Source organism: Muscardinus avellanarius, assembly GCF_963383645.1.
Source record: "Muscardinus avellanarius genome assembly, chromosome: X".
Lineage (NCBI taxonomy): Eukaryota > Metazoa > Chordata > Mammalia > Rodentia > Gliridae > Muscardinus > Muscardinus avellanarius.
The window spans coordinates 72120125-72145353 of record NC_137792.1 but is presented as its reverse complement, the minus strand read 5'-3'; the positions used below and the strand labels follow the sequence as shown (position 1 = coordinate 72145353).

Genomic DNA, 25229 nt, shown 5'->3' with positions numbered 1-25229 from the left:
AATTAACACATGGGTATATACTAACATATAGTACTAAAGTTTATTGGATTTTTATAATTAGTACTTCTAGAGCTGTGACTTATGTTTTCCTTTCTTTGCAGAATATTTCATATATTCTATTTTTATTTATTTTTATTTTGTGGTGTGTTACTGGAGATCGAATCCAAGGGCTTTCTACCTTTAAGCTACATCCCTAGCCCTGTTTTATTTGTTTTTTTGAAACAGGGACTCACTAAAATTGCTAAGGGCCTAAGTTGTTGAGGCTGATCTTGAACCCATGATCTTTCTATCTCTGTCTCCCAAGTACTGAGATTACAGGTGTGTGCCACCATGCCTGGCTCGTATATTTTAAAGGCTTCATAGCTTTTTATGTATGGTTGTACCAGTCCACTATTGATGGACACTATCATTTAATCAGAATTTGCTAATCTAATAGGTAAAAAATTATATCTCTTTCTTTGCATATTTGAAATTTACATGAGTTCTTTTGGTGTTCCTGTTTTTTTTTTTTTTTTCTTTTTTTTGTGGTTATTAGAGATTGAATCCAGGGGCATTCTGTCTCTGAGCTATACCTATAGCCCTTTCTATGTTTTTTGTTTTGAAACAGGGTCTTGCTAGGTTGCTGAGAGTCTCAGAGCATTGCTGAGGCTGGCCTCAAACCTGCAATCCTCCTGTTTCACCCTCCCAAGTACTGAGATTACAGGAGTGTGCGATCACACCTGGCTTCTACCTGGTTTTTGAAGGTACAGAATTTTAATTTTGCTTTATTAAATAATAATATCCTTTATGGGGACAAGATGTTTGTTGGAAATTTAATGCTTTAAAAATACTTGTTTTAAAGCTTAAACACATGGAACTTTCTTTTAAATCATGATTTTGTTTCCACAGGACTGAAAGACTTGCTCGAGATGTAATGAAGGAGATGGGAGGCCATCATATTGTGGCCCTCTGTGTGCTCAAGGGGGGCTATAAATTCTTTGCTGACCTACTGGATTACATTAAAGCACTGAATAGAAATAGTGATAGATCCATTCCTATGACTGTAGATTTTATCAGACTAAAGAGCTACTGTGTAAGTATATTTGATAGGATTTTTAAATTTTTGACCTCTTTAGTTTTGCCTGTATTTTCTTTGAAGCTCCTCAAACTATACTTATATGTTCATTTCATTTGGTTACAGTGGGATTTTTCTAACATTCATTAGTAATTTGCATCAAAGTGAATATTGTCTTTTTCAAACTAGTCACCTGAGAGTCTACACTTATTTATTAGGTATTTCTGTTTGGTTGGCTGATCTGTGCTTTTGTTTTTTTGGTACCAGGGATTGAACTCCGGGACATTTTACCTCCAAACTACACTCCCAGCCTTTTGGTTTGTTTTGTTTTGAAACAGTCTTTCTAAGCTGCTGAGTGTCTCACTGAGTTGTTGAGACTGGCCTCAAACCAGCAATCCCCTTGTCTCAGCCTTCTGGGTACTGGGTTTACAGGTGTATACCACCATACCCAAATTGGTTTTGTTTCTGAGACAAGGTCCCTCTATGTTGCCCAGGCTGATGTTGAACTCCTGGGCTCAAGTAGTCCTCCGGAGTTATACTACTGAGTATTGAAACTACAGGTATGGGCCACCAAGCCTGGCTTTGTTTTGGGATTTCTTTTTTTTTTCCTTCTTTTTTTTTTTTTTGTGGTACTAGGGATTTACTCCAAGGATGCCTTACCACTAAGCTACAACCCCAGAGCTCTTTTTAATTTTTATTTTTAGACAGGGTCTCACTAAGTTGCCCTTACCCAAAGTCAGGAATATAGGTATATACCACCATTCCTGGCTGTTTGGGTGGTTTTTTTGTGTTTCTTTTCTTTCTTTTTTTTTTTTTTTTCAGTTCTGGGTATGGAACCCAGGGGCATTTGACTTCTGAGCTACACCCCCAGCCCTATTTTTTATTCTTTATTTCTTTGTGCGTGTGTGTGTGTGTGTGTGTGTGTGTGTGTGTGTGTGTGTTACTGGGGTTGGAACCCAGGATCTTTTCTACCTCTGGGCTATACTCATAGACCTATTTTATACTTTATTTGGAAATAGGGTCTCACTAAGTTGTAGAGTAAGTAGCCGAGTCTGTCTTAGCCTCCTGAATGCTGAGATTACAAGTGTGCTCCATCACACTCCTTTTAAGAATTTTGTTGGCCAGACATGGTGGCACATGTTTATAAGCCCAGTGCTTGAGAGGCTGAGATTGGAGGTTTACAGGTTTGCAGGCAGTCTCAGCTACTTAGGCCCTCTACAACTTAATGAGTCCCTGTTTCAAAATAAAGAATAAAAAATAGGGCTGAGGATGTAGCTCAGGGTGAGAATGCCCCTGGGTTCAATCCCCAATATCTAAAATAAAAGTAAATAAAAGAAATTTTTTGAAACTTGTGGGATGCTTTTTTTTTTTTTTTTTTTTTGTGGTACTGGAGTTCCTAGAAGCCCTTCTACCTCCGAGCTACATTCCCAGACCTATTTTTATATTTTTATTTGGAAACATGGTCTCTTAAGCCAGCATGGCTGGCTTCGAACCTGCTCGATCCTCCTGTCTCCGCCTCCCAAGGACGGGAATTACAAACATGCGCCACCACGCCTAGCGTGGGATGCTTTTTTGACTTAGTGTTACTGGTGTCAAATGGCCTCTCTGGAGCTAGATTGATTTGGGGGGAGTCAAAAGTCATTTGAACTGAGGTTTGATTAACAGGGCTAACAATTGTTGCCCATATAGCAGAAATTACTTTTGATTCTGCCAATCACTCTGCCAGGGTCACACAGTCTGAAATATATGAGAATATTGGCTGTGATGAAACAAAATCGATATAATCTTTACAAGTGAATTTCATTATCCACAATTTCTTTGATTGTGTGAAAATTTGATTTTTATTGATAAAATCTATTTGTTTCTGGTTTCATGATAAAATTTTAAATCTTGTGGCTATTTTTCTTTAGAGGCATTTCTCCTAGCTTTTCCAAAGATCTGAATTAATGTCTAGTCTTTGCCATTTATTGAATGAGTATTATAGTCCATTTTTTAAGAGATTTATCTTTTCATTCATGGTTTTATTAAGACTAAGAATATTTTCATTTAAATTTCAACTTTCTTTCCATTAATAATCCCTTAACCTTTTCTACTTTTTTTCAGTATGATTTCAGTTTTTCCATATAATAGATTTTTCTTTGTGTTTAAGGACTTAGCTCCCTATGTGGGTTTGGTTGTGGGACAGCACCAGCAGGTCTGAATTGTGACAGAGTTTTCAGTCTTTTATGAGATCAATTCCTGACCACCTTTCTGTGAATAGCAGAACTCAGGCAATAATATAAGTTCACATAGAGCGTGGGAAGCACATAAATGTTAAAGACATTCTCTTGGGAAATGTCGTTTTGAATGAGAGTTCTTAGCAACCTTGGTTTTGGGCATACATTAGGCATGGGTTGTGCAGCAAGTACAGTGCATGTGCCTATAGCACTTTTTTTTCTTCTTTACCTTATATTTATTAATTAGTTTACATGTTCACTTACATACTCTTTACCTGTTTGCTAGCATGGCTGCACCTTCCTTTCCATTTTTTAGCATAACTGTTGTTTCTTCTTTTTATTTATTTTTTGTCCATCTTGGAAGCAAGAACCACAGGAGACCTTTTTCCACAGTTTTTTCAGTCCTTTGGATAGGGCAACCATTTAATTTATTATCATAGTTATCTTTTCTTCTTCATTAAACCTTTTATGCCTCTGTGTCATGATGCCATTATTTTGAACCCTTACTTGATTAAAGACCGATTTAAATACAACATTCAGATTCTTACTCAACAAGTTATTGATTGTACTGGAACTTAATTCTAGTCAGTATAGTTGTTGGCAGTATAGCTGGCTACTCTTTAATAATTGTTGCTTAGAGCCAAAACATGTATTTACAGTCCATGATATGATTTCTCTTTTTGGTCTAGTTTAGCCTCCCCACCCTCACATACAAAGTAAATCTTATTACTTTATGACTCCTATTTGAGGATTTGTGCAGAATGTTCTTTCTTTGGGAAGAAAAAGCAAAAAATGAGGGGAGTTTAATTTTAAAAAATTATGGTTGTAAAAGCAGTGTAGAGCAGTAGAAATACTTTTAACATTTTTTTCGGGTCTGGGGATGGAACCAAGGGGCATTCGACCTCCGAGCTATACCCCCTCCCCTCTTTTTTTATTCTTTATTTTGAAACAGGGTCACACTGAGTTGCAGAGGGCCTCACTAAGTAACTGAGGCTGTCTGTGAACTGCAATACTCCAGGTCCCAGCCTCTCGAATGCTGGGATTACAAACGTGTACCACCATGCCCAGCTTACTTTTAACATTTTTATTCCATTATTTACTTTTGATTTTTTCTCTTTTAGATCTTAGAGGATTATTAGGCTGTAACCAACTGATAAAAGAAGACAAAATCTTTTTTTGAATTTTTAAATTGATATTTATTTATTTATTTTTAGTACTGAGGATTGAAGCCAGGGGCATTCTACCACCGAGCTACACCCCTAGTCCTATTTTATTTCATTTTATTTTATTAATTTTAGGACAAAATCTTATGCAGGCAAATCATATTTTATGTTCATTTTCATGTAGGAAAAATCTGTTTCTTTTGTGTGAAATTCTGTGTCAATTTACTACTGAACAGTAGAGATTCAGAAAACTAAACAATTACTCTGATGATTTGAAGTAACTTTTCTTTGCTATACTGGGGATGGAAATCAGGGGCATTCTACCTCTGAGCTATACCCCAGGCCTATTTTTTATTCTTTATTTTGAAACATGGTCTCACTAAGTTGCAAAGGGCCTCACTGAGTAGCTGAAGCTGTCTGCGAACCATGATCCTCCTGTCTCAACCTCCTGAATGCCGAGATTACAAACATGCACCACCATGCCCAGGTGAAGTAATATTTTTAATATTTAGTAATCCAACAGCTTGATATCGGAGGTTTTTACATATAAAAATGGTGATCTTAATTTGATAAAACCATGAAATGGAAATTTTAAATCATAGCTTCAGTAGCATTGCTATTTAAATGATTTTACATATTGATCTTGACTAATTTGAAAGGTAAATTAAAAGCTGCCTAATCTATACTACTCCTAAAGAAATGCTCCAGATATTCCTAGAATATAAAATAAAGAAGCCGGGCATGGTGACGCACACTTGTATTCCTTGCACTTGGGAGGCTGAGATATGAGGATCGCGCAGGTTCGAAGCCAGCCTTAGGTACTTAGTGAGGCTCTCAGCAACTTAGTGAGACCCTCTTTCCAAATAAAATATAAAATAGGTCTGGGAGTATAGCCCAGATGTAGAAAGCCTCTGGGTTCCACCCCAGTACCACCCAAAAAATAAAAATAAAAAATATATTTTTCTTTAAAATAAAAATTGTATTTTTCTGGTTAATAAAATACATAATCATTTAAAACATAGTAGACAATTATAAAGGAATTATGTCATTTCACATTTTGCTACTACATTTATTTATTTATTTATTTATTTATTTATTTATTTATTTATTTATTTGCTGTACTGGGATTAAATTCAGGGGCATTCTACCTCCAAGCTACACCACAGCCCTATTTTGTAATCTTTATTTTGAAACAGGATCTCACTAAGTTGTGGAAGGCCTCACTAAGTAGCTGAGGCTGGCCGAAAACCTGGATCCTCCTGTCTTAGCCTCCCAAGTACTGGGATCATACGCGAGCACCATCACGCCTGGCATAATTTTCAGTTTTCTTTTCTTTTCTTTTCTTTTTTTGGTCAGAGGATTGATCTACAAAAGCTGAAGTTTTTTTGCTACCTGGATGTTTTCAAGATTCCCAAGGATGAACAAAAAAGAAAATTATTTCCTGTTATCCTCAATTTTTTCACTTAGACTTCAAGAGTTACACAAAATAGCAACACAGACACCAATAGTATTTGTCCAAAGAGCTTCTCTGGGAATATTAGGTAGTTGTCCTTTAGACTCTGGAACTTTCTATACTGAAGGGCGTGAGAAGGGATGCTAGAGGGATGGGTACAGCTGATCTGGAGTGGAGGACTTTCCCCTCATCCATGCCATTCTTGTCACTTCAGACTTTGCCATAATTAATCATGAGGCTTATAAGAGGCACTCAGTAAAGTACTATAGTAGGAAGTATATTAAGGAGAAAGGTTGGTACAGTTCCTCTGGCTTCCAAGGTCAGGTAATTGATTCACAGATCCCATTAGTGTACAATTTGGGCATTTATACACATCTTTCAGCAAGTGGACTGTACCATTACTTTTTTTGTATGTGTGGTGCTGGGGGTTGAACCCAGGGGCATTCTGCTTCCGAGCTACACCCCCTGCCCCATTTTTTATTCTTTATTTATAAACAGGATCTCACTAAATTTTGGAGGGCCTCAGTAAGTAGCTCAGGCTGGCCACAAACCGCAATCCTCTTGTCTTAGCCTCCCGAATGCTGGGATTACAAGCGTGCACCACCATGCCTGGCTTGTACCATTACTTTTAAATGATTGTTTATTAGCTTCCATATAAAAGATTTTATGTTTCCATGAAAAGTTTCAGGAGAAACATGAGCTAAAAATCTGAGGGTGAAAAGGAATGTGGTGATTTGGATGCTAGTAGAACACCAGTGACTTATGTGCTTATAGTTCTCATTTCTTACTCTATTAAAGCAGCCTTTGAATCACAGGTTTTTTCCAGGATTCAATACTTCAGTTAATGGATATTTCCTCCTCTCATTTTTCCCTATCTTAGAAAAGTACTCAAGTTGGACTGTAATACCACATTTCTACAGAAGAAGGCACTATTTGACAAGGTTACAATGGAAATCATTTTAACATGATTCATTTTCAGCTAAAGCTTTAGGTTTTGTACAATTTTATTATTTTTGCCATTAGCTAATTCTGTGTGTATGAAATTTTGGATTTAAAACTAATTAGAATAAGATGTCCCTCATTATCCTAAGATGGGAAGTAATATGCAAAGGTTTTTTACTATCTCAAAATCATACCTTTAGTTGACAACATGGACCAGTTAAGTGCGATTTTTTTTCCCTTGTGCTGGGGGTTTAACGAAGGGCCTCAAGTATGCTAATGCAAGCAAGTGTTTTACTACTACTCAAGCAAGCAAGTACTCTCCTGCTGAACTACACTCTTAGCCCAACATGGAATTTTTTGTGTGTGTGTGGTACTGGGGATGGAACCTGGGGGAATTCTATCTCTGAGCTACACCCCCAGCCCTATTTTTTATTCTTTATTTTTGAAAAAGGGTCTCACTGAGTTGCAAAGGGCCTAAGTATCTGAGGCTATCTGCAAACCCGATCCTCTTGTCTCAGCCTCCCAAATGCTAGGATTACAAGCATGCGCCACCATGCCTGGCTATGGAATCATTTTTAAATGCTGAATAAAAATGGTTTCCTAGGTAGCACATTGGTCTATTACTTGGTTGTTTTGGGTTTTATTGTGGTGTTGGAGATTGAATTCCAAGGCCTTGCAACTGCTAGGCAAATGCTCTGTCTTGAGCCAAACCCCAGCCCTTTGTTTTTCATTATTCTTGTTTTATGTCAGCTGTCTATTAGGTTACCAGATTCTTTTTCTTTTTTTTGCGGGTCTGGGATGGAACCCAAAGGCATTTGACCTCCTAGCTACATCCCCTGCCTGATTTTTTTATTCTTTAATTTGAAACAAGGTCTTGCTGAGTTGCAGAAGGCCTCACCAAGTAGCTGAGGCTGTCTGTGAACTGTGATCCTCTGGTCTCAGCCTCCCAAATGCTGGGATTACAAGCATGCACCATCACACCTGGCACCAGATTTTTTTAATAGCTTCATGGTATTACTGTTGTGTAGATTAACTTGATTTATTTAAATAGTTTTCTGTGAATAGATATATTGGTTATTTTTAATGAACAATTGCTATAGTGGATATCCTTGAATATACTGTTGTATATTTATCAATGTTCTTGCAGCATCAATTTCTGGATATGGGATTGCTGGTCCAAATAGCATGCATGTTTACAATTTTAATAGGTATTGCTAAGCCGGGCGTGGTGGCACACGCTTTTAATCCCAGCATTCGGGAGGCTGAGACCTGGAGGATCGCCGTTCGCGGACAGCCTCAGCTACTTAGTGAGGCCGTCTGCAACTCAGTGAGACCCGGTTTCAAAATAAAGAATAAAAAATAGGGCAGGGGGTGTAGCTCGGAGGTAGAATGCCCCTGGGTTCCATCCCCAGACCCGCAAAAAAATAGGTATTACTATATCCTTTTCAAAAGAGATTTTACAGCTGAGTGTGGTGATAAGTGCTTGTAATCCCACTACTTGGGAGGCTGAGACAGGAGGATCACAGGTTTGCAGCCAGCCTCAGCATTTTAGCAAGGTCCTTCACAACTTTGTGCGACCCTGTTTCAAAATAAAAAAATAAGCCAGGAGTGGTGGTGCACGTTTGTGATTTTAGCATTTGGGAGGAGGAAACCGGAGGATTGCAGTTTGCGGACAGCCTCAGCTACTTAGCGTGGCCCTTCACAACTCAGTGACACTCTGTTTCAAAAAATAAAAAGAATAAAAAATAGGACCAGGGTGTAGCTTGGAGGTAGAATGCCTCTGGGTTCCATCCCCAGTACTGCAAAAAAAAAAGAAAATAAAAAATAAAATAGGGCTGGGGGTGTAGTTCAAATATAAACTGCCCTTAGGTTCTAATTCCCAGTACCACAGACAAAAAAGAGAAAGATATACCAATTTATATCTTCACCAATAAAAGTGCTAATTTCCCCTCAATGTATCAGGCTTAAGTTTTGTGAGTATGGATGGGTGAACAGTAGAATCCTATTATTTTGGTATTTGTTTCTCAGCTAGATATTTTATATGTTATGGTCTTATATGAAATGTCTAATTGTTTATTTCCATCTTCCTATGGGTTCTTATTTTGGATCCAAATGTGTATTACAGATATCTGTTCCAAATCTTTTCCATTTGTGTTCATGTCATGCCTAGCTAGAGTTTTACCCTTTTAAGAATGTGAAAAACATCCTCGTACATTTTCTTCAAGTTTGCTTATGGCTTTATTTTTACATTTAGATTTTAATCCATCTGGAATTTATTTATGTGCTTGCTGTGAGGTAGGGACCATACTTTATTTTTGAAAAATGGATTAGTTGACCAAACACCATTTATTGAGTAATTCATCTTTTCCTTACTGACTCGAACCATCTTTGTCATACACTAAATCCTCATATGTTTCTGGGTCTGTTTCTGGACTCTACTTTGTTCCTTTATCTCTTTGTAAGTTACTGTCCTGATACTACACCATTTTAATTGCTATATCTTTATAGTATTGTTTGCTCTCTGGTAGGGCAAGTTCATGCTCTTTTATTCACCTGCTCTTTCACCCAAGTTTTCTATCTTGGATCCAGCATATTCAAATTATTATTATTATCCCAATCTATAGTAGATGTTGAGCATTTTACTCAGAAACTCCCGTAAGGGTTTCTACTGAATTCTGTAGTAGCAGAAAAGTGAGAGCCTAAGAGTTATGCCTTAAAGGACTACAAACCTAGTCTACCAGATAGTGCTGAAGATGATCTGGGCCTGAGCTAAGCTTTTCAGGGACTTATCTTTGGTGTTGAATAGGATGTAGACCAGCCCTCAAAACGTACTTTATTCATGGGACTGGTATAGGGCCAGAACCAGACATCTCCTATGATAATAATTTTTCTTATGGTTCAGAGGTGATGGTAACAGATCATGGGTTGCTACTATAAAACTGCCCACTCAAAAATGGATGTATCCTATTTTTAGGACTCTTAAAAACCTCAAATCAGTAATGGCCAGTTAGGACTTTTTAATTTTTACTAATCTAATCTTGAAAGTTACCAAGTCATTCATTTCTAGAAACTTAATTCTTATAATTCATATCATTTAGAATATCATAATTTTATGGGCATTAGATAGCTAACTTCTTAAATCTTTAGTTTCCATTTGATAATGTGAATTTGTGTGTGTGTGTGTGTGTGTGTGTGTGTGTGTGTGTGTGTGTATAAGGATATACTTATATATGGTGTTTTTCTTAAACTAGAATGACCAGTCAACAGGGGACATAAAAGTAATTGGTGGAGATGATCTCTCAACTTTAACTGGAAAGGTATGTATCTTAAAGGGTACAAAAGAACTCATTATACCAATTCAATTAAGATTGTGTTTTTCAATCAATATTAAGTGGAAGTTTTCATAGCATAACTAAACAAGGGCTCCTTAACATTTGAAAGCAATCTAGTTATCTGTCCCTAGGTCATATAGCCAAAAAACAGTAGAATTCAATGTTGAACTTAAAAGTCTATATTACCAAGTATTTCTCTTTAATTCTAAGGGAATCCAATTGGGATTCTTTGAAAAATACAGATTGAGGTGCTGGAGGTATAGCTCAGTGGTATAATGCTTTCCCTAGCCTTCCCAAGGCCCTCAGTTGAATCCCCATCAAAACACATGTGCACAGACACAATGCAGATGGAAAATAGACTTTTTAAAAATAGACTAATATATTGTTTCTTAAAAGATAGAGAAGGGGTGTTGTGGGGGATAGCATGGGTTTTGGATTCTAGCAACTTTGGTTCAAAACCTTGCTCAGCATTTTCTAATACTGTGACTTTGGGCAGGTTATTTAAATTCTCTGTGTCCCAGAGTTAGGTAGGGTAGGGATTATAATGGCATACACCTCACAGAATCAAGGATTAAGTGATGTAACACAGTATAGCTCTTACAGCAGCAGTTCTGGTGAATAAATATATTAAGTAAATTCAAATATACCTTTTTCTCTCCCTCTTCAGTCTCCCTTCCTTCCCTCCCTCCCTCCCTCCCTCACATGCTGGAGATTGAACCTAGGACTTTGGAAAACACTCTACCACTGAGCTATATCCCCAGCTCCTCGGAGGAGATATTGTAATCTGCTAATTATTTCACTCTACTGCCCATTCTGTACATCCTTGCCAGAACTGTCCCCCCTCTCTTTCAGCTTGCTTTGCCTGTATTTAGAACCCTATTGAAGCTCTTACTCTTATAATCAGTTTTTAATGCTGAAAGAAGCCTAGCCTTTAAAGCTTTCTTTGAGTGAGTTTAACCTTGCCTTTTCCCCTTAATGGTAGCTCTGTGATCTTAAAGCAGGTCTCTTTGTAAAATAACTGGTATAATCACAGTAAAGCACATTATAGAAAATTCAAGAAATATAAATTGAGCCGGGCATGGTGTCCATATGCTTGTAATCCTAGTACTTGGGAGACTGAGACAGAAGGATCACAGGTTCATGGCTAGCCACAGTTTTGTGAGACTCTCAGCAACTTAGTGAGATCCTGTTTCAAATAAAGAATAAGAAGTAGGGCTAGGGGTATAAGCTTGGAGGTAGAATGCCCCTGGGTTTAATCCTCAGTACCACAAAAGAGTGTCATTTCCTTTTTTTTTTTTTTTTTGCGGGGCTGGGGATGGAGACCAGAGGCATTTGACCTCCAAGTACACCCCCTGCCCTATTTTTTATTCTTTATCTTGAAACATGGTCTCACTCACTAAGTTGCGGAGGATCTTACTAAGTAACTGAGGCTGTCCGTGAACCACGATCCTCCATTCTCAGCCTCTCGAATGCTGGGATTACAACCATGCGCCACCACACCCAGCAAGTGTCATTTCTTTTTTTTTTTTTTTTTTTTTTCAGATCTGGGGATGGAACCCAGAGGCATTTGACCTCCAAGCTACACCCCGTGCCCAGTTTTTTATTCTTTATTTTGAAACAGGGTCTCACTAAGTAGCTGAGGCTGTCCGCAAACTGTGATCCTCAGGTCTCAGCCTCTCAAATGCTGGGATTACAAGCTTGCACCACCTCACCTGGCCAAGTGTCATTTCTTGATGGTGATATTATGGTGTTTTTTAAATTCCTACTTTTTATCTTTTGTTCTCCAGTTAATGCTTGAGAATATAGGCTTTAGACCTAGAATATACCTTTGTTCAAATCCCTTCTCTTCCATTTGCTAATTAATGACTTTTGGCAAGTCATTTGATTTTTGAGCCTGGTTATTTTCATTTATTCAGTAGGGATATAATGGCTTAAACTCTTAATAAGGGTAGCAATTCTCATTCTTTTATTTGTAAACAGTATTGGAGTCATATTCTACTACAGTTTTGTATAAGACACATTTTTAATTTCTCTGAAATTTCACTTTTATAAATGGCCATTTACTAATAAAGTATATGATTATTATTTAATCAAGGTTGGGCAACTACTTAGTATTAGAGCCCAGGTTAGAATTCAGTTTCTCAGTCTCATAATTCCCTGCTGTTTTTCAAACTGTAACTCTATCCTACTGTGCAAATCTTGCTACAATGAGCCATAGTTACTGGGGGGAATATGTTATTCTTCAGCAGGGCTAGTTAGGAGAGAGAAATGTTGAGAAAGAACCACGTGGGAGATGGTGAAACAGGTATTGTTCCATTTGTTTATTATATTCAGTTTTGCTAAAGATTTAAAGTATAGTGTCTTTTTTTTGTGTGTGTAGTACTGGGGATGGAACCCTTCTACCTCCGGGCTACACTCCCAGAACTATTTTATATTTTTTATTTGTAAACAGGGTCTCTTAGCCAGCTGAGGCTGGCTTCGAACCTGTGCGATCCTCCTGTCTCAGCCTCCCAAACTCAGGGATTACAAGCATGCGCCACCACGCCCGGCAGTATAGTATCTTTATTTTTTTATTTTTTGGTGGTACTGGGGTTCCTAGAAGCCCTTCTGCCTCCGGGCTACACTCCCAGACCTATTTTTATATTTTTTGGAAACAGGGTCTCCTAAGCCAGCGCGTGTGGCTGGCTTCAAACCTGCGTGATCCTCCTGTCTCTGCCTCCCAAGCGCGAGGATTACAAGCGTGCACTACCATGCCCGGCTGTATAGTGTCTTTTAAAGAGACAAATTAATTATGATATGAGGAAAGAAGGAAAACCTAATGTTGTATTACTATATTTATTATTAAATTTAATCCTCATGGCTGCCCTATGAAGGAGGTATTACCTATTTCTATAGAGAAGGATGTTGAAATTCACAGTCATACATCATTTAGGTATAGAGCTAGTTTGAATCAAGGAATGTCTAACTCTATTGCTTGTATTCCTAGTACTACACTGGGATACATTTGAACACTTAGGTTACTTTGTTTTCAGTATAGTAATGTTTGCAATTTTAGAATTTACTGAGGCCTTTCAGTAAATACTAAAAAAGCATAGTTATATTATACGTTTGCTATGTGCCCTTGGAATGCCTCAATTTTTATCTGTTTTATTTCCTCCCCTTATTCTGAGCTCCATTTTATTTTGTTTTTTATTGGTGCATTGTAGTCATACATTTTAATGGGATAAAAGACTTGTGGAGACATACATGCACACATCACCCAGTTAGCCCTTACCCGATCTGCACGCCATTCCCTCCCCATCTCTCCTTCCCATGCTTGGCTTAGTGATTGACTTTGATATTTTTGTTTAAGTACATCATGTTCTTTAGAGAGTTTCCTTCTTCTCCCCTCCATTTTAAATACAAAGCATTTTTCCTGCCAGTAGGTTAGGTTACTAATAGGTTGCAGTAGTCTGTAACAGCTGTTCCACTGAGGATGGGTCAGAGTGAGATAGTGTAAATTGATGGGCTAGCCATATTTCATCTTGTACTTGGTCCTATCCAGGGTTATAAGAGATACTGCCTCCATTTCAGTGAAATATGGAAATGTTGAAGCTCTACTTGGTTATAATTTTACTTTTAATACCTAGACCAGTGATTCTGTAAACTTTGATTTGTGTGCCAAATCAATACAAAACTTGGTGAGCATTTAATTCTAATATATGTGCTCATAAATTATATATCAATTATGGTATTAATAATATATGTGTTGTAAAATACATGCACAAATATAGATTAAACAAGGTTAAGGATTTTAAGTTCTGATCTGTCATATAACCCAGTAGAAGTATATGTGTACTAGCACAGAAATAAATGTAGAACATTAAGATTCTCTTGGTATGAAAGTGTAATGAGAACTACAAACAAGTAATATAACATGAATATTATTGTGGCAACTGTTAGAACCATTATGTTAAATGCTGCCTCATTCCAAGAAGAACAGATAGACTGCTTCTCTACATTGGTGGGTAATTGTTAGATGATATTTTCCCTTAAAGACACTTTCAGTTATAAAATTCTGATATGTAAGAAAATGGGGTGAAGTTTTATAGTGGGGGGGCAGTATTGGTATCTTTTGTGTAGTCCAAAAATATGAAAACATCCATAATAATATTACCCTAATGGGAAAATGAATTCTGATTTGAAATCTATCCTATAAGTACATGACTTTGAAGTTATTTTACAAATTGCAGTTCTTAGAAATTAGCATCAAAAGATATATAAGAATCCAACTAGTTCAAGGTTCTCATTTTACATATGGGAAACTGAGGCCCAGAGAAGTTTTATGACTTGCTCAAGACTTTGCATTAAGTAATAAAAGATTTTATAAAAATAATACAGGGGTCTATTTTTATTTATGGAATTTTGGTATTAAGGACTTCTAAGTCCTAACAGATAGCCAATTGTTTCAAGCAGATTTCAATATAGTAAAGTATTTTAAAACAAGTATTTGGATAATTTCCTTGGAGTTTATTATAAAGTGATTTTACTTACAATTAGAAATACTGTCTTATTCACTATAACGATTTTCTTTTTCTTTTTCTTCTAGAATGTCTTGATTGTTGAAGTAAGTTCTGCATTTACTTTCAATATAGTGTTTGTTCTAATTTATTGTGTACCATCCTAAAGTAAGCCAGGGAAAGAAAATTCTCTTTTCATTGATTTTAATACTGGGCTTATGTTTTATAAAACAACTTAGGAGCCGGGCGTGGTGGCGCACGCTTGTAATCCCCGCGCTTGGGAGGCGGAGACAGGAGGATCGCGCAGGTTCGAAGCCAGCCGTGCTGGCGTAAGAGACCCTGTTTCAAAAATATAAAATAGGTCTGGGAGTGTAGCCCGGAGGAAGAAGGGCTTCCAGGAACCCCAGTACCACCAAAAAAAAAAAAAAAAAAAACAACTTAGGGACTTGTTTTTTACATATTTCCTCTTTTGGTTATATATATTTTTTCTTCTAAACACATTAAGACCACAAACACACAAGTGTATGTTTATTGTCTTGCTTAAATTTTGTCCTAATCAACATTTGGTACATACAGAAAAATATTTATAATTTTATATCCTATTTTCCATTTCCATAGGTCCTAAAATATTTTTGTGGTACTGGAGATTGTTGTAACTTTTTTCTTAATACTGTGAGTTGAACCCAGGTGGGTTCTAATTCCCAAATATACCTCTAGCACTTTTTATTTTTATTTTTGAAACAGGGTCTCACTGAGTTGCTGAGACTGGCCTTGAACCTATGATCCTCCTGTCTTGGCCTCATGAGTACTGGGATTACAGGTATTTACCACCATGTCCAGTTTAGATTTAAATCTCAGTATCTATCTCTATCACTCCCTTCGCTCTTCCTTCTCTCTTCTCTCTCCCTCTCCCCCCTCTCTTCTCTTTCCCATTCCTTCCGCTCTCTACCCCTCTTCTTTCTCTCCTCTCTCTCTCTCTCTCTCTCTCTCTCTCTCTCTCTCTCTCTCTCTCTTTCTCTCTCTCTCTCTCTCTCTCTCCCACCCTCTCTTCTCTTTTCTCTCTCTTTCTCTTTTTATTGGAGTCTGACCCAAGAGTATTCTACAGCTTAGCTATACCCCCAGCCCTAATTTTTAAAATTTTTATTTGGAAACAGGGTCTTGCAAAGTTGCTAAAGTTGGCCTTGAACCTGTGATCCTGCTGTCTCAGCCTTCCCAAGAACTAGGATTATGGGCATGTGTAATCACACCCAGCAGATCTCATTTTTAAAGACATTAAAGCATAACAGCTAATGATCCATTTCTATACTTTCCCTTTATTCCAGGAGATGCAACAACCATCCTTAAAATTGATTATATATTCCCATGATTGTTTTTTTTTACTTCTCAAGAACAGATTATCTGGGCCCCTTGGTCAGGATCTAATCAGGTTGAACCCAGTTGTCTATCTCATCTGTATCTCATGCTTTTCTCCAAAATTAATTTAGGGTGTTGCTGAATTCAGTTTCTTGTGATTATAGGAATAAGGGATCATTTTCTTCCTGGCTGCTGGCCAAATGTTGCTGTCAGCTGCTGAAGGCCGTCCTTGTATCTACCACATGGCTCTCTCACATGACAGATGGTTTTTTTTTTTTCTGATACTGGAGATTGAACCCAAGGGCATTCTACCTCTGAGATATACCCCTAACCCTAGTTTTTTAATTTATTTTGAAACAGGATCTCACTAAGTTGCAGAGGGCCTCACTAAGTAGCTGAGGCTGACTGTGAACTTGTGATCCTCGTGTCTCAGCCTCCAGAATGCTGGGATTATAAGCATGTGCTACCATGCCCGGCTGACAGATGGCTTTTTCAAATCCAGTGAGATAATATCTCTACAGCCTGCTACATTTTTTTTAACATAGCCTAGTCACAGGAGTGATTATCCCTTCATTTTCTCAGATCTCTGTCACATACAAGGGGTAGGTCCTTTTCTGGGGACTGGAATCTTGGGGTCCATCAAAATTCTGCCTATCAGTAGCTCAGAAATTTGCATTTCACAAGTGTCTAACCCTGTTGTTCCTCATGATTCCTAATACTTCATGCCATTTTTTTTGTGTGTGGTACTGGAGGTGGAACCCAGGGACTTTCTACCTCCAGACTACCCATCCTAGACCTATTTTTTTTATTTATTTATTTATTTATTCTTTTGGAAACAGCATCTCTCTGAGTTGTTCAGGCTAGCTTTGAACATATGGTCCCTCCAGTCTTTGACTCCCAAGTACTGGGTTTATAAGCATGCTTGGCTACTTTGTGCCTTTTTGTTGTTGTTGTTGTGGTGGTGGTGGTTGTGGTGGTGGTTCTTTTTTTCTTTTTTCAGTACTGGGGTTGGAACCCGGGGGAATTCTACCTCTGAGTGACACCCCCAGCCCTGTTTTTTATTCTTTATTTTCAAACAGGGTCTCACTGAGTTGCAAGGGCCTCACTAAGTAGCTGAGGCTGGTCGCAAACCGCAATCCTCCTGTCTCAGCCTCCCAAATGTTGGAATTACAAGCATACACCACCACACCCGGCTACTTTATGCCGTGTGTGTGTGTGTGTGTGTGTGTGTGTGTGTGTGTGTGTGGTACTGGTGGTAGAAACCAGGGACTTTTCTACATCCGGTCTGAGAGCCTCACTAAGTAGCTGAGGCTGGCTTCGAACCTGTGTAATCTTCCTCTCTCAGCCTCCCAAGCACTGGGATTACAAGTGTGAGCCACCACGCCTGGCTTACTTTATGCCATTTTAAAAGAGTACTTTCAGTCAGAAGTATTAAGGTTATGGCTTAAGAATTTGTTTTGAATAATGTCCCACTTTTTACTGAATAGCTGAAATGCCTTTTAATATAAAGTAATTTCATATAATAAAACCTTATTAATTTAGATTCCTTTAAAGGTAGTACCTAACAGTGTTTTTCAATGTGTCTATTAACTTCCTTTTGGAGGGAAAAAATCCCCCTCTTCAATTAATGCAGAAAAAAAAATATAAATTGCCTTTTATAATGAAGGACAGAGCCAGATACCTTAGTGCATTGCTATAATCCAGTATTTGGGAGGAGGGTCACAGGTTTGAGGCCAGCTTCAGCAACTTAGCAAGATTCTCAGCAACCTAGAAAGATCTTATTTCAAACATAAAGAAAAGGGCTGGGTATGTAGCTTGGAGGTAGAATGACCCTGGATTCAATCCCCACTACCACAGAAAAGGACAGTATTGTGACTTTAATAAAACATGCATCTGTATATAGTGTTTGCCTGTATCTCTTTAGATTTTCTGCCATTGACCTATTTATTAGTGCCTACAAAATCCAATACTACGGACTGTTATTCCCAATACTTGCTGAGGGCCAGGTGATTCACAAATTTCAGTATATCCCAGTGTGTGAATTGTGGTGAGAATTACTACAGTGAAAAAATTGGATGTCCCTGGGAGTAACATAATATTGGGGTTCTGGTATTTGTGTTTGAATAGTCACTTTGAATTTAAAACTATGCTGTTTTATTTATCATTTAAATGTCTTTTTTATTTTAAAGGATATAATTGACACTGGCAAAACAATGCAAACTTTGCTTTCCTTGGTTAAGCAGTACAGTCCAAAGATGGTCAAGGTAGCAAGGTATGTATGACATTTTGTTTTTTGTTTTTTTGTGGGTTTTTTTGGTGGTACTAGGGGTGGAACCCAGAGGCTTTCTACCTCTGGGCTATACTCCTAGACCTATTTTATATTTTATTTGGAAACAGGGTCTCACTAAGTAGCCAAGGCTGACTTCGAACCTGTGCGATCCTCCTGTCTCAGCCTCCCAAGCACAGGGATTACAAGCGTGCGCCACCACGCCTGGCTATGTATGACATTTTGAAGTAGTGTATTTTCTTCATTTAGAGGACTGATTGCTTCTTTTAGTGATACATGCTCTTAGGTGTCATTTTATCTTCTAAAAGTAATGCAATTTTAGATAAGACTTGGAATGTCCTTTGTAAATAATTTTGTTGTGTATAATAAAACTCTTTATTATGCTCACCTCCTCTCCTAATACAATTGTGACTTGGTATCCCTAATATAAAGTATAGATTACTTTTGGTACTATAGATTACTTGTAATACCTAATACAGTGTAAATATTATATAAATAGTTGTAGTGCTGCATTGTTTGGGGAGTAATGATGAGAACAATCTGTACATGTTAAGTACAGATGAAGTTTTTTGAAATATTTTAAATGAGCTGTTAGATGAGTTTGTAGAACTGAGACTCATATTATTGGCATTTGGATTTTCATCATATTCATCATATCAACATGTCCTGAATAGCATGGCAGAGTATTTGTGGCATTTTTGTAAATTGAGACCAAGGATCGCAATGAAGGTGAGGAAGTAATCAAAAGGGGTGAACCCTGAGATCCGGAGCTCCTAGACTTGATTGATATATGCTGCATTTTGTTTTGTGTACACATTGAAATTTTATAGGACAGCCTCACATTTTGGCCACACTTCTGCAGTTTCGCTTTTGCTTTTATACTTCTACCTGTATCTGCTCCTAATTTAGTTTCATTCTCTAACAGTTCCGAGCATTATTACTCCCACTTTACAGATAAGGTTACTGAGTTGTTAGGAATTACCCCAAAACACAGAACTAGTAAGCCATAGAGATGAAATTTGAACCCAGGGAACCTGGCTCAGCTAGTTTTTTACTACCTTACTTTTTGGTAGAAATAGCATCCCTGGGTTTACTTACCTTTATTTTGAACTTTTACTATTTCATTTTTAAATATTTGACCACAATCTGTGATTTTTGTGTAGGAATCATATATTGAGCCAACTTTTATCTCACCACACCCAGCTTGTAAATTTTAATAAACCCCTTATGAAAGATCAAAGTGTGTGTCAAGTATCTTTGAATCAGAATAAGCCTAGTAAGTCATGTACTAGCAGTTTGCCCTTAAAAGCTTTTCTGAGCCCGGCCTGGTGGCGCACACTTGTAATCCCAGCATTCAGGAGGCTGAGGCCAGGGGATCGCGGTTCGCGGACAGCCTCAGCTACTTAGTGAGGCCCTCTGCAACTCAGTGAGACCCAGTTTCAAAATAAAGGATAAAAAATAGGGCAGGGGGTGTAGCTCGGAGGTCAAATGCTCCTGAATTCCATCCCCGGACCCACAAAAAAAAATAAAATAAAATAAAAGCTTTTCTGATAGTTGCTGCAATTGTACATCTGAGTTTTTGTGTTGCTGGAGGTGTGATGCACAAAGAATATTTAGGTCATTTCCCAGTAACATAGTGGCCTATATCAGTGTTTCTAGACCCTTTCTCTAATTTTGTCCTTACCTTAAAATGTTAATATCACATATATTTTATATGTTTCTATGTAGATGTGTTTAAATTGTGTATGTTTATCTGTGCTTTATGGATAAAAATGAATAATAAAGCTCATTTTTATTCATTGTAGGGTTAAGAATGATTAAATGTTCAAAGTTATATTAAAAATAAAAAGCTGTTAACTGATAGGAATATAAGATGGCATGGAAACTCTGGAAAATGTTTTAGTAGTTTATAAATACCACATGCTAACCAATTATGCCATTGGACTATCTGGCAGTTAATTCCCTCCCTCCCTCCCTTCCTGCCTCCATTCCTTTCTTCCTTCCACTGAACCCAGGGACAAACTATCTCTGAAGTACATCCCCAGCCCCCCTTTTTTATTATGAAATAGGATCTCATTGATGAGTGCCTCGCTAAGTTGCTGAGGCTGGCCTCAAAACTACTATCCTCCTGTCTCAGCCTCCCAAGTACTTGGATTATAAGCATCTGCCACCATACCTGGCTCCTAACAGTTTCTTTAAAAACTAAACATGTAACTATCGTAAGACCTCAGAAGTTGTACTACTGAACATTTATCTTAGAGAAATGAAATTCAAGCATGTGAATGCAGACAAGCAAAATTATGTTCATGCAAAAACCATATATCATGTTCATAGCCAGCATCATTTGTGAAAGCCCCAGACTGAAAGCAACCAACATGCCCTTCAGTAGTTGAATGGTTATACCCCATTCTCAGCAATACAAAGGAAAGAGCTATTGATATACATAACAATATAGATGGGCTTGAGGGAATTGTATAAATAAAAGCCAATATATCAAGGTTGCATACTATATGATTCCACTTATACAACCTTCTTGCAATAACAAAATTACAGAAATGGAGACATGATGTTGTTGCCAGGAGCTGGAGTGTTCAAGAGAAAGCACTGTGTGCTGCAGACTATTTTGATTGTGATAGAGAATACATGTGTCCACATTGTTAATAAATTGCCTAAAACTATACATAATCAGATGGGTGCTTATAAAACTCAAGAAATCTGGTCAAGGTCAGTTAGCTCAACAATGTCCATGTCCTGGCTGAGATAATCTACTGTAGTTAAGTAAGATGTTACCACTTGAAGAAACTGAGTAAAGAACACTGAGGAACGTGTGTGTGTGTGTGTGTGTGTGTGTGTGTGTGTGTGTGTGTGTGTGGTTTCAACTTCTGTGAAAATAAAAATTTGAAAAAGCTATCAACAATTAACTTTATGCTTGCTGAGTCACTTTATGTATGACTTTACCTATGTAAATTGTATCAAATCATATTTGTAAGTTAGACATTTTTATAAATATGCAATAATAATAGCAATATAATCAATTTTTTAAAAAATCACTCAAAGTTGTTTCCAGCAAGAGTTGAACAATTGAAATTTTAATTACTTAAAAATTAATCTGAGCATGGGGGCGCACGCTTGTAATCCCAGTACTTGGGAGGCTAAGGCGGGACTACAGGTTTGTGGCTAATCTCAGCAACTTAGTGAAGCCCTATTTCAAAATGAAATAATAAAATAGGGATAGGATGTCGCTCAGAGGTAGAATGCTCCCAAGTTCAATCCCCAGTATCACCAAAAAATTTCACTTGTGAATCTGATGTGGTAGTACACTCCTGTAATTCCAGCTACTTGGGAGGTTGAGACAGTATAATTGAGAGAGTTCAAGGTCAGCCTGGCTATCTTAGTGAGACCCCCATCTCAAAATAAAAAGTGAAAAGAACCCGGTGCAGTTTCAAACACCTGTAATCACAGTACTTAGGATGCTGAAATAGAAGGATCTTAGGTTCCCAGCTAGCATCAGCAACTTAGCAAGACCCAGACAAGATAAACGGGCTGGTGCTCTAACTTGGAAGTAAAATACCCCTGAGTTCAATCCTCAGCATAAAAAACATCTAAAAGTAAAAAGGGCTGGAGCTAGCTCAGTGGTTGAATGCATGCTTAATCTGACAGAAGTCCTGGATTCCATCCTCAGCGCCCCGCCCCCAAATGGTTCCTTTAGTACACTAGTTATTTTTTTAGCTCAAAGTTTCTCTTTGTAAATATATTTTTTTTCCTTTTTTGCTTGTTTGGGGCTGGAACACAGGGGCATTTGACCTCCGAGCTACACCCCCTGTCCTATTTTTTATTCTTTATTTTGAAACAAGGTCTCACTAAGTTGCAGAGGGCCTCACTAAGTAGCTGAGGCTGTCCGCGAACCACAATCCTCTGGTTTCAGCCTCCCGAATGCTGGGATTACAAGCGTGCGCCACCACACCCAGCTTGTAAATATGTTGACTAAAGGTGACACTTTAGTCACTTCTCCCATACCCTTGACACCAGGGATTCTGGACCAGAGCACTTATGTTTTCCTCTTGGCTCATTGATAGTCCCCCAATTCATCCTCCTGATTAGCTTCCCTTCAGTGGACACATGAGGAGTGATGGTGCAGTTCTTAGAACCATCTATGAGAGATTAACCAAGGGCCTTATGTGTAGTGTGAACTCACTGCTGCCCCTTCCCAGGGATCTCTATAATTCAGCCCTCCCTTTTATAATATTTGCTCTGTGTTATGTTAAAACTGCCCATGGTATGCTAAATGCAACTGAAATCCTATTTAAGAATATGAATGTTCTCTTTTTTAATGCCATGTAGTCTTCCATATATCACATGTCACACTTTGTAATTAACAGCTTGCTGGTGAAAAGGACCCCTCGAAGTGTTGGATATAGACCAGACTGTAAGTGGATTACTTTTTGTCAATCACTTAGCCATCTATAACCTGAAGTTTTATGTAAAATGACTTAGAGTTACTTAAGATAATATTTTTAGAGAAGGCACATTTGTAAGTATTATATTTGAAAGTAATGTTTTCTGTGTCTAAATTATAAATTATGATTTTTCTAGTTGTTGGATTTGAAATTCCAGACAAGTTTGTTGTTGGATATGCCCTTGACTATAATGAATACTTCAGGGACTTGAATGTAAGTAATACTCTTTTTTTCTCACTCTCATTTTTCAAAACTCACATAAAACTATCTAGCACCTAATAATTTGAACAGACTGATAGTTCCCATTAGTCACAAAAAGCTGTAGTCAAGCACAAATGTCCTTAGGACTCGAACTTGTCCAAGCTAGGGTGACACTTTCTTTTGGCTGAAATAGTTGAACAGCTTTAATGTACAATAACTGTCTCATTCTTATTTCAGATGATAAATATGATTATTGGTAAGAAATAAATGAACAAGTTTAAGTCTTGTAATTCACTCTCCTTCAAATACTCACTTCCTACTCTGGAGACAGGGGTCCCGTGAATGTGTTTATAAACATGGTCGATGAAGATTTAGGAATACTGTACGAATAGCAGTATCTAAAGCAGATTTTTTACTCCATCTTTTTACCACTTACCCTGACCCCTATTTAGATATACTGAGAATTCTTTTTTTTTTTTTTTTTTTTGGTGGTACTGGGGTTCCTGGAAGCCCTTCTACCTCCGGGCTACACCCCCAGGCCCATTTTTAATTTTTTTTTTTTTGGTGGTACTGGGGTTCCTGGAAGCCCTTCTACCTCCGGGCTACACTCCCAGACCTATTTTTACATTTTTATTTGGAAACAGGGTCTCCTAAGCCAGCGCACGGCTGGCTTCGAACCTGCGCGATCCTCCTGTTTCTGCCTCCCGAGCGCGGGGATTACAAGCGTGCACCACCACGCCCGGCCATACTGAGAATTCTATACTTTGTTTTTTTGGTTTTTTTTTTTTTTTTTTTTTTTGGTGGTACTGGGGGTGGAACCCAGAGGCCTTCTACCTCCGGGCTACACTCCCAGACCTATTTTATATTTTATTTGGAAACAGGGCCTCACTAAGTTGCTGAGAGCCTCACTAAGTAGCTGAGGCTGGCTTCAAACCTGTGCGATCCTCCTGTCTCAGCCACCCAAGCGCGGGGATTACAAGTGCGCGCCACCACGCCCGGCTCTGTACTTTGTTTTTAAAAGTTACATACTAAGACAAACATTAAATTAATGGGAAAAACTACTTCTTTGTTTTCAAGACTACAAAATTTACTGGTCTAAAGTATAATAGTACTACCTCAGTTTATTAAGAACCATGACAAGCTGGGTGGGGTGGCACATGCAAGTAATCCCAGTACTTGAAAGCTGAGACAGAAGGATCACATTTGTAGCCAGCCTAAGCAAGTTAGTGAAGCCCTTAGCAACTTACTTAGACCCTGTTTCAAAATAAAAAATAAAATAGAACTGGGGGTGTAGCTCAGAGAGAATTTCACTGGACTCAATTCCTAGCACTATACACAAACACATACACACAGTATAATACTATACTTGTAAGATATTAAAATGCTGTACTTTCATTTCAGAATACTTTTTAATGTAAATTTCTGATTTTTTTTGATAGCATGTTTGTGTCATTAGTGAAACTGGAAAAGCAAAATACAAAGCCTAAGAGAAAGTTCACACTGAGTCCAGAAACATCAGGAGTCCCATTTGGCATCGCCAATAAATTACCAAATGTTCTAGTTCTGTGGCCATTTGCTTGGTAAAGCTTCCTGCATGAACTGTCTAAGAATTTTACCTGTTTTGTATTTTAGAAATGTCTGTTGCTGCATTCTTAAAATTTTTATTTGCACTATGAACCTATAGACTATCAGTTCCCTTTGGATGGATTGTTGTTTAACTTGTGAATGAAAAACATCTCTTAACCTATACCACTATTAAATGAAATTGTATCTGTATGAAGCATTTAAAGAGAAGATATATTAGTTTTTTAATTGGTAATTTAATTTTATATATTCAAGAAAGAACAGAAATGATTGAATATTGTTTATTATACGACCATGTGTTTAGAAAAGTAAAGAACAGGCAGATTTCACATCAGTGATAGCATTTAAGAGATATTGTTCAGTCAAATAAACCTGTTTCAGTAATATTAATTGTATTTTTCCACGTGCAGATTATTTCTGGTCAATCTTTGTCAACTGTTCATTTTAAATGCAAATAAATAAATTCCAAAAAATACTACTGTTTTAATGTTTCAAGTATTATCTCTTTAGAAAACTATATATATACTTTTTCTCTGCAGATTAACTTAATATTTTCTGTTTGTTGCCTTTTCCCTTGTTTAAGTTTTAATAGCTTGTTTAATTGTAATCTTTCCTTAACAAAGCAAGTACTGATTGTCTGGTAGAATGGATTGGTGGAGCTAGTCATGACTAGCAAGTGGCAGAGCCA

General features: G+C 37.6%; 1 protein-coding gene across 1 annotated transcript in view; it reads left to right on the top strand.

The window, feature by feature from the left end:
• HPRT1 (hypoxanthine phosphoribosyltransferase 1) overlaps positions 1-24444 on the top strand; it is a gene marked incomplete at its 3' end in the record, with an annotated part of 39014 nt that extends 14570 nt beyond the window's left edge. The window contains exons 3-9 of the mRNA XM_080719393.1: positions 889-1072; positions 10080-10145; positions 14749-14766; positions 18202-18284; positions 22679-22725; positions 22893-22969; positions 24397-24444. Coding sequence (XP_080575519.1) covers positions 889-1072; positions 10080-10145; positions 14749-14766; positions 18202-18284; positions 22679-22725; positions 22893-22969; positions 24397-24444 — 523 coding nt within the window. The remainder of the gene's footprint in view (positions 1-888; positions 1073-10079; positions 10146-14748; positions 14767-18201; positions 18285-22678; positions 22726-22892; positions 22970-24396) is intronic.
• Between the last annotated feature and the right edge of the window lie 785 nt (positions 24445-25229).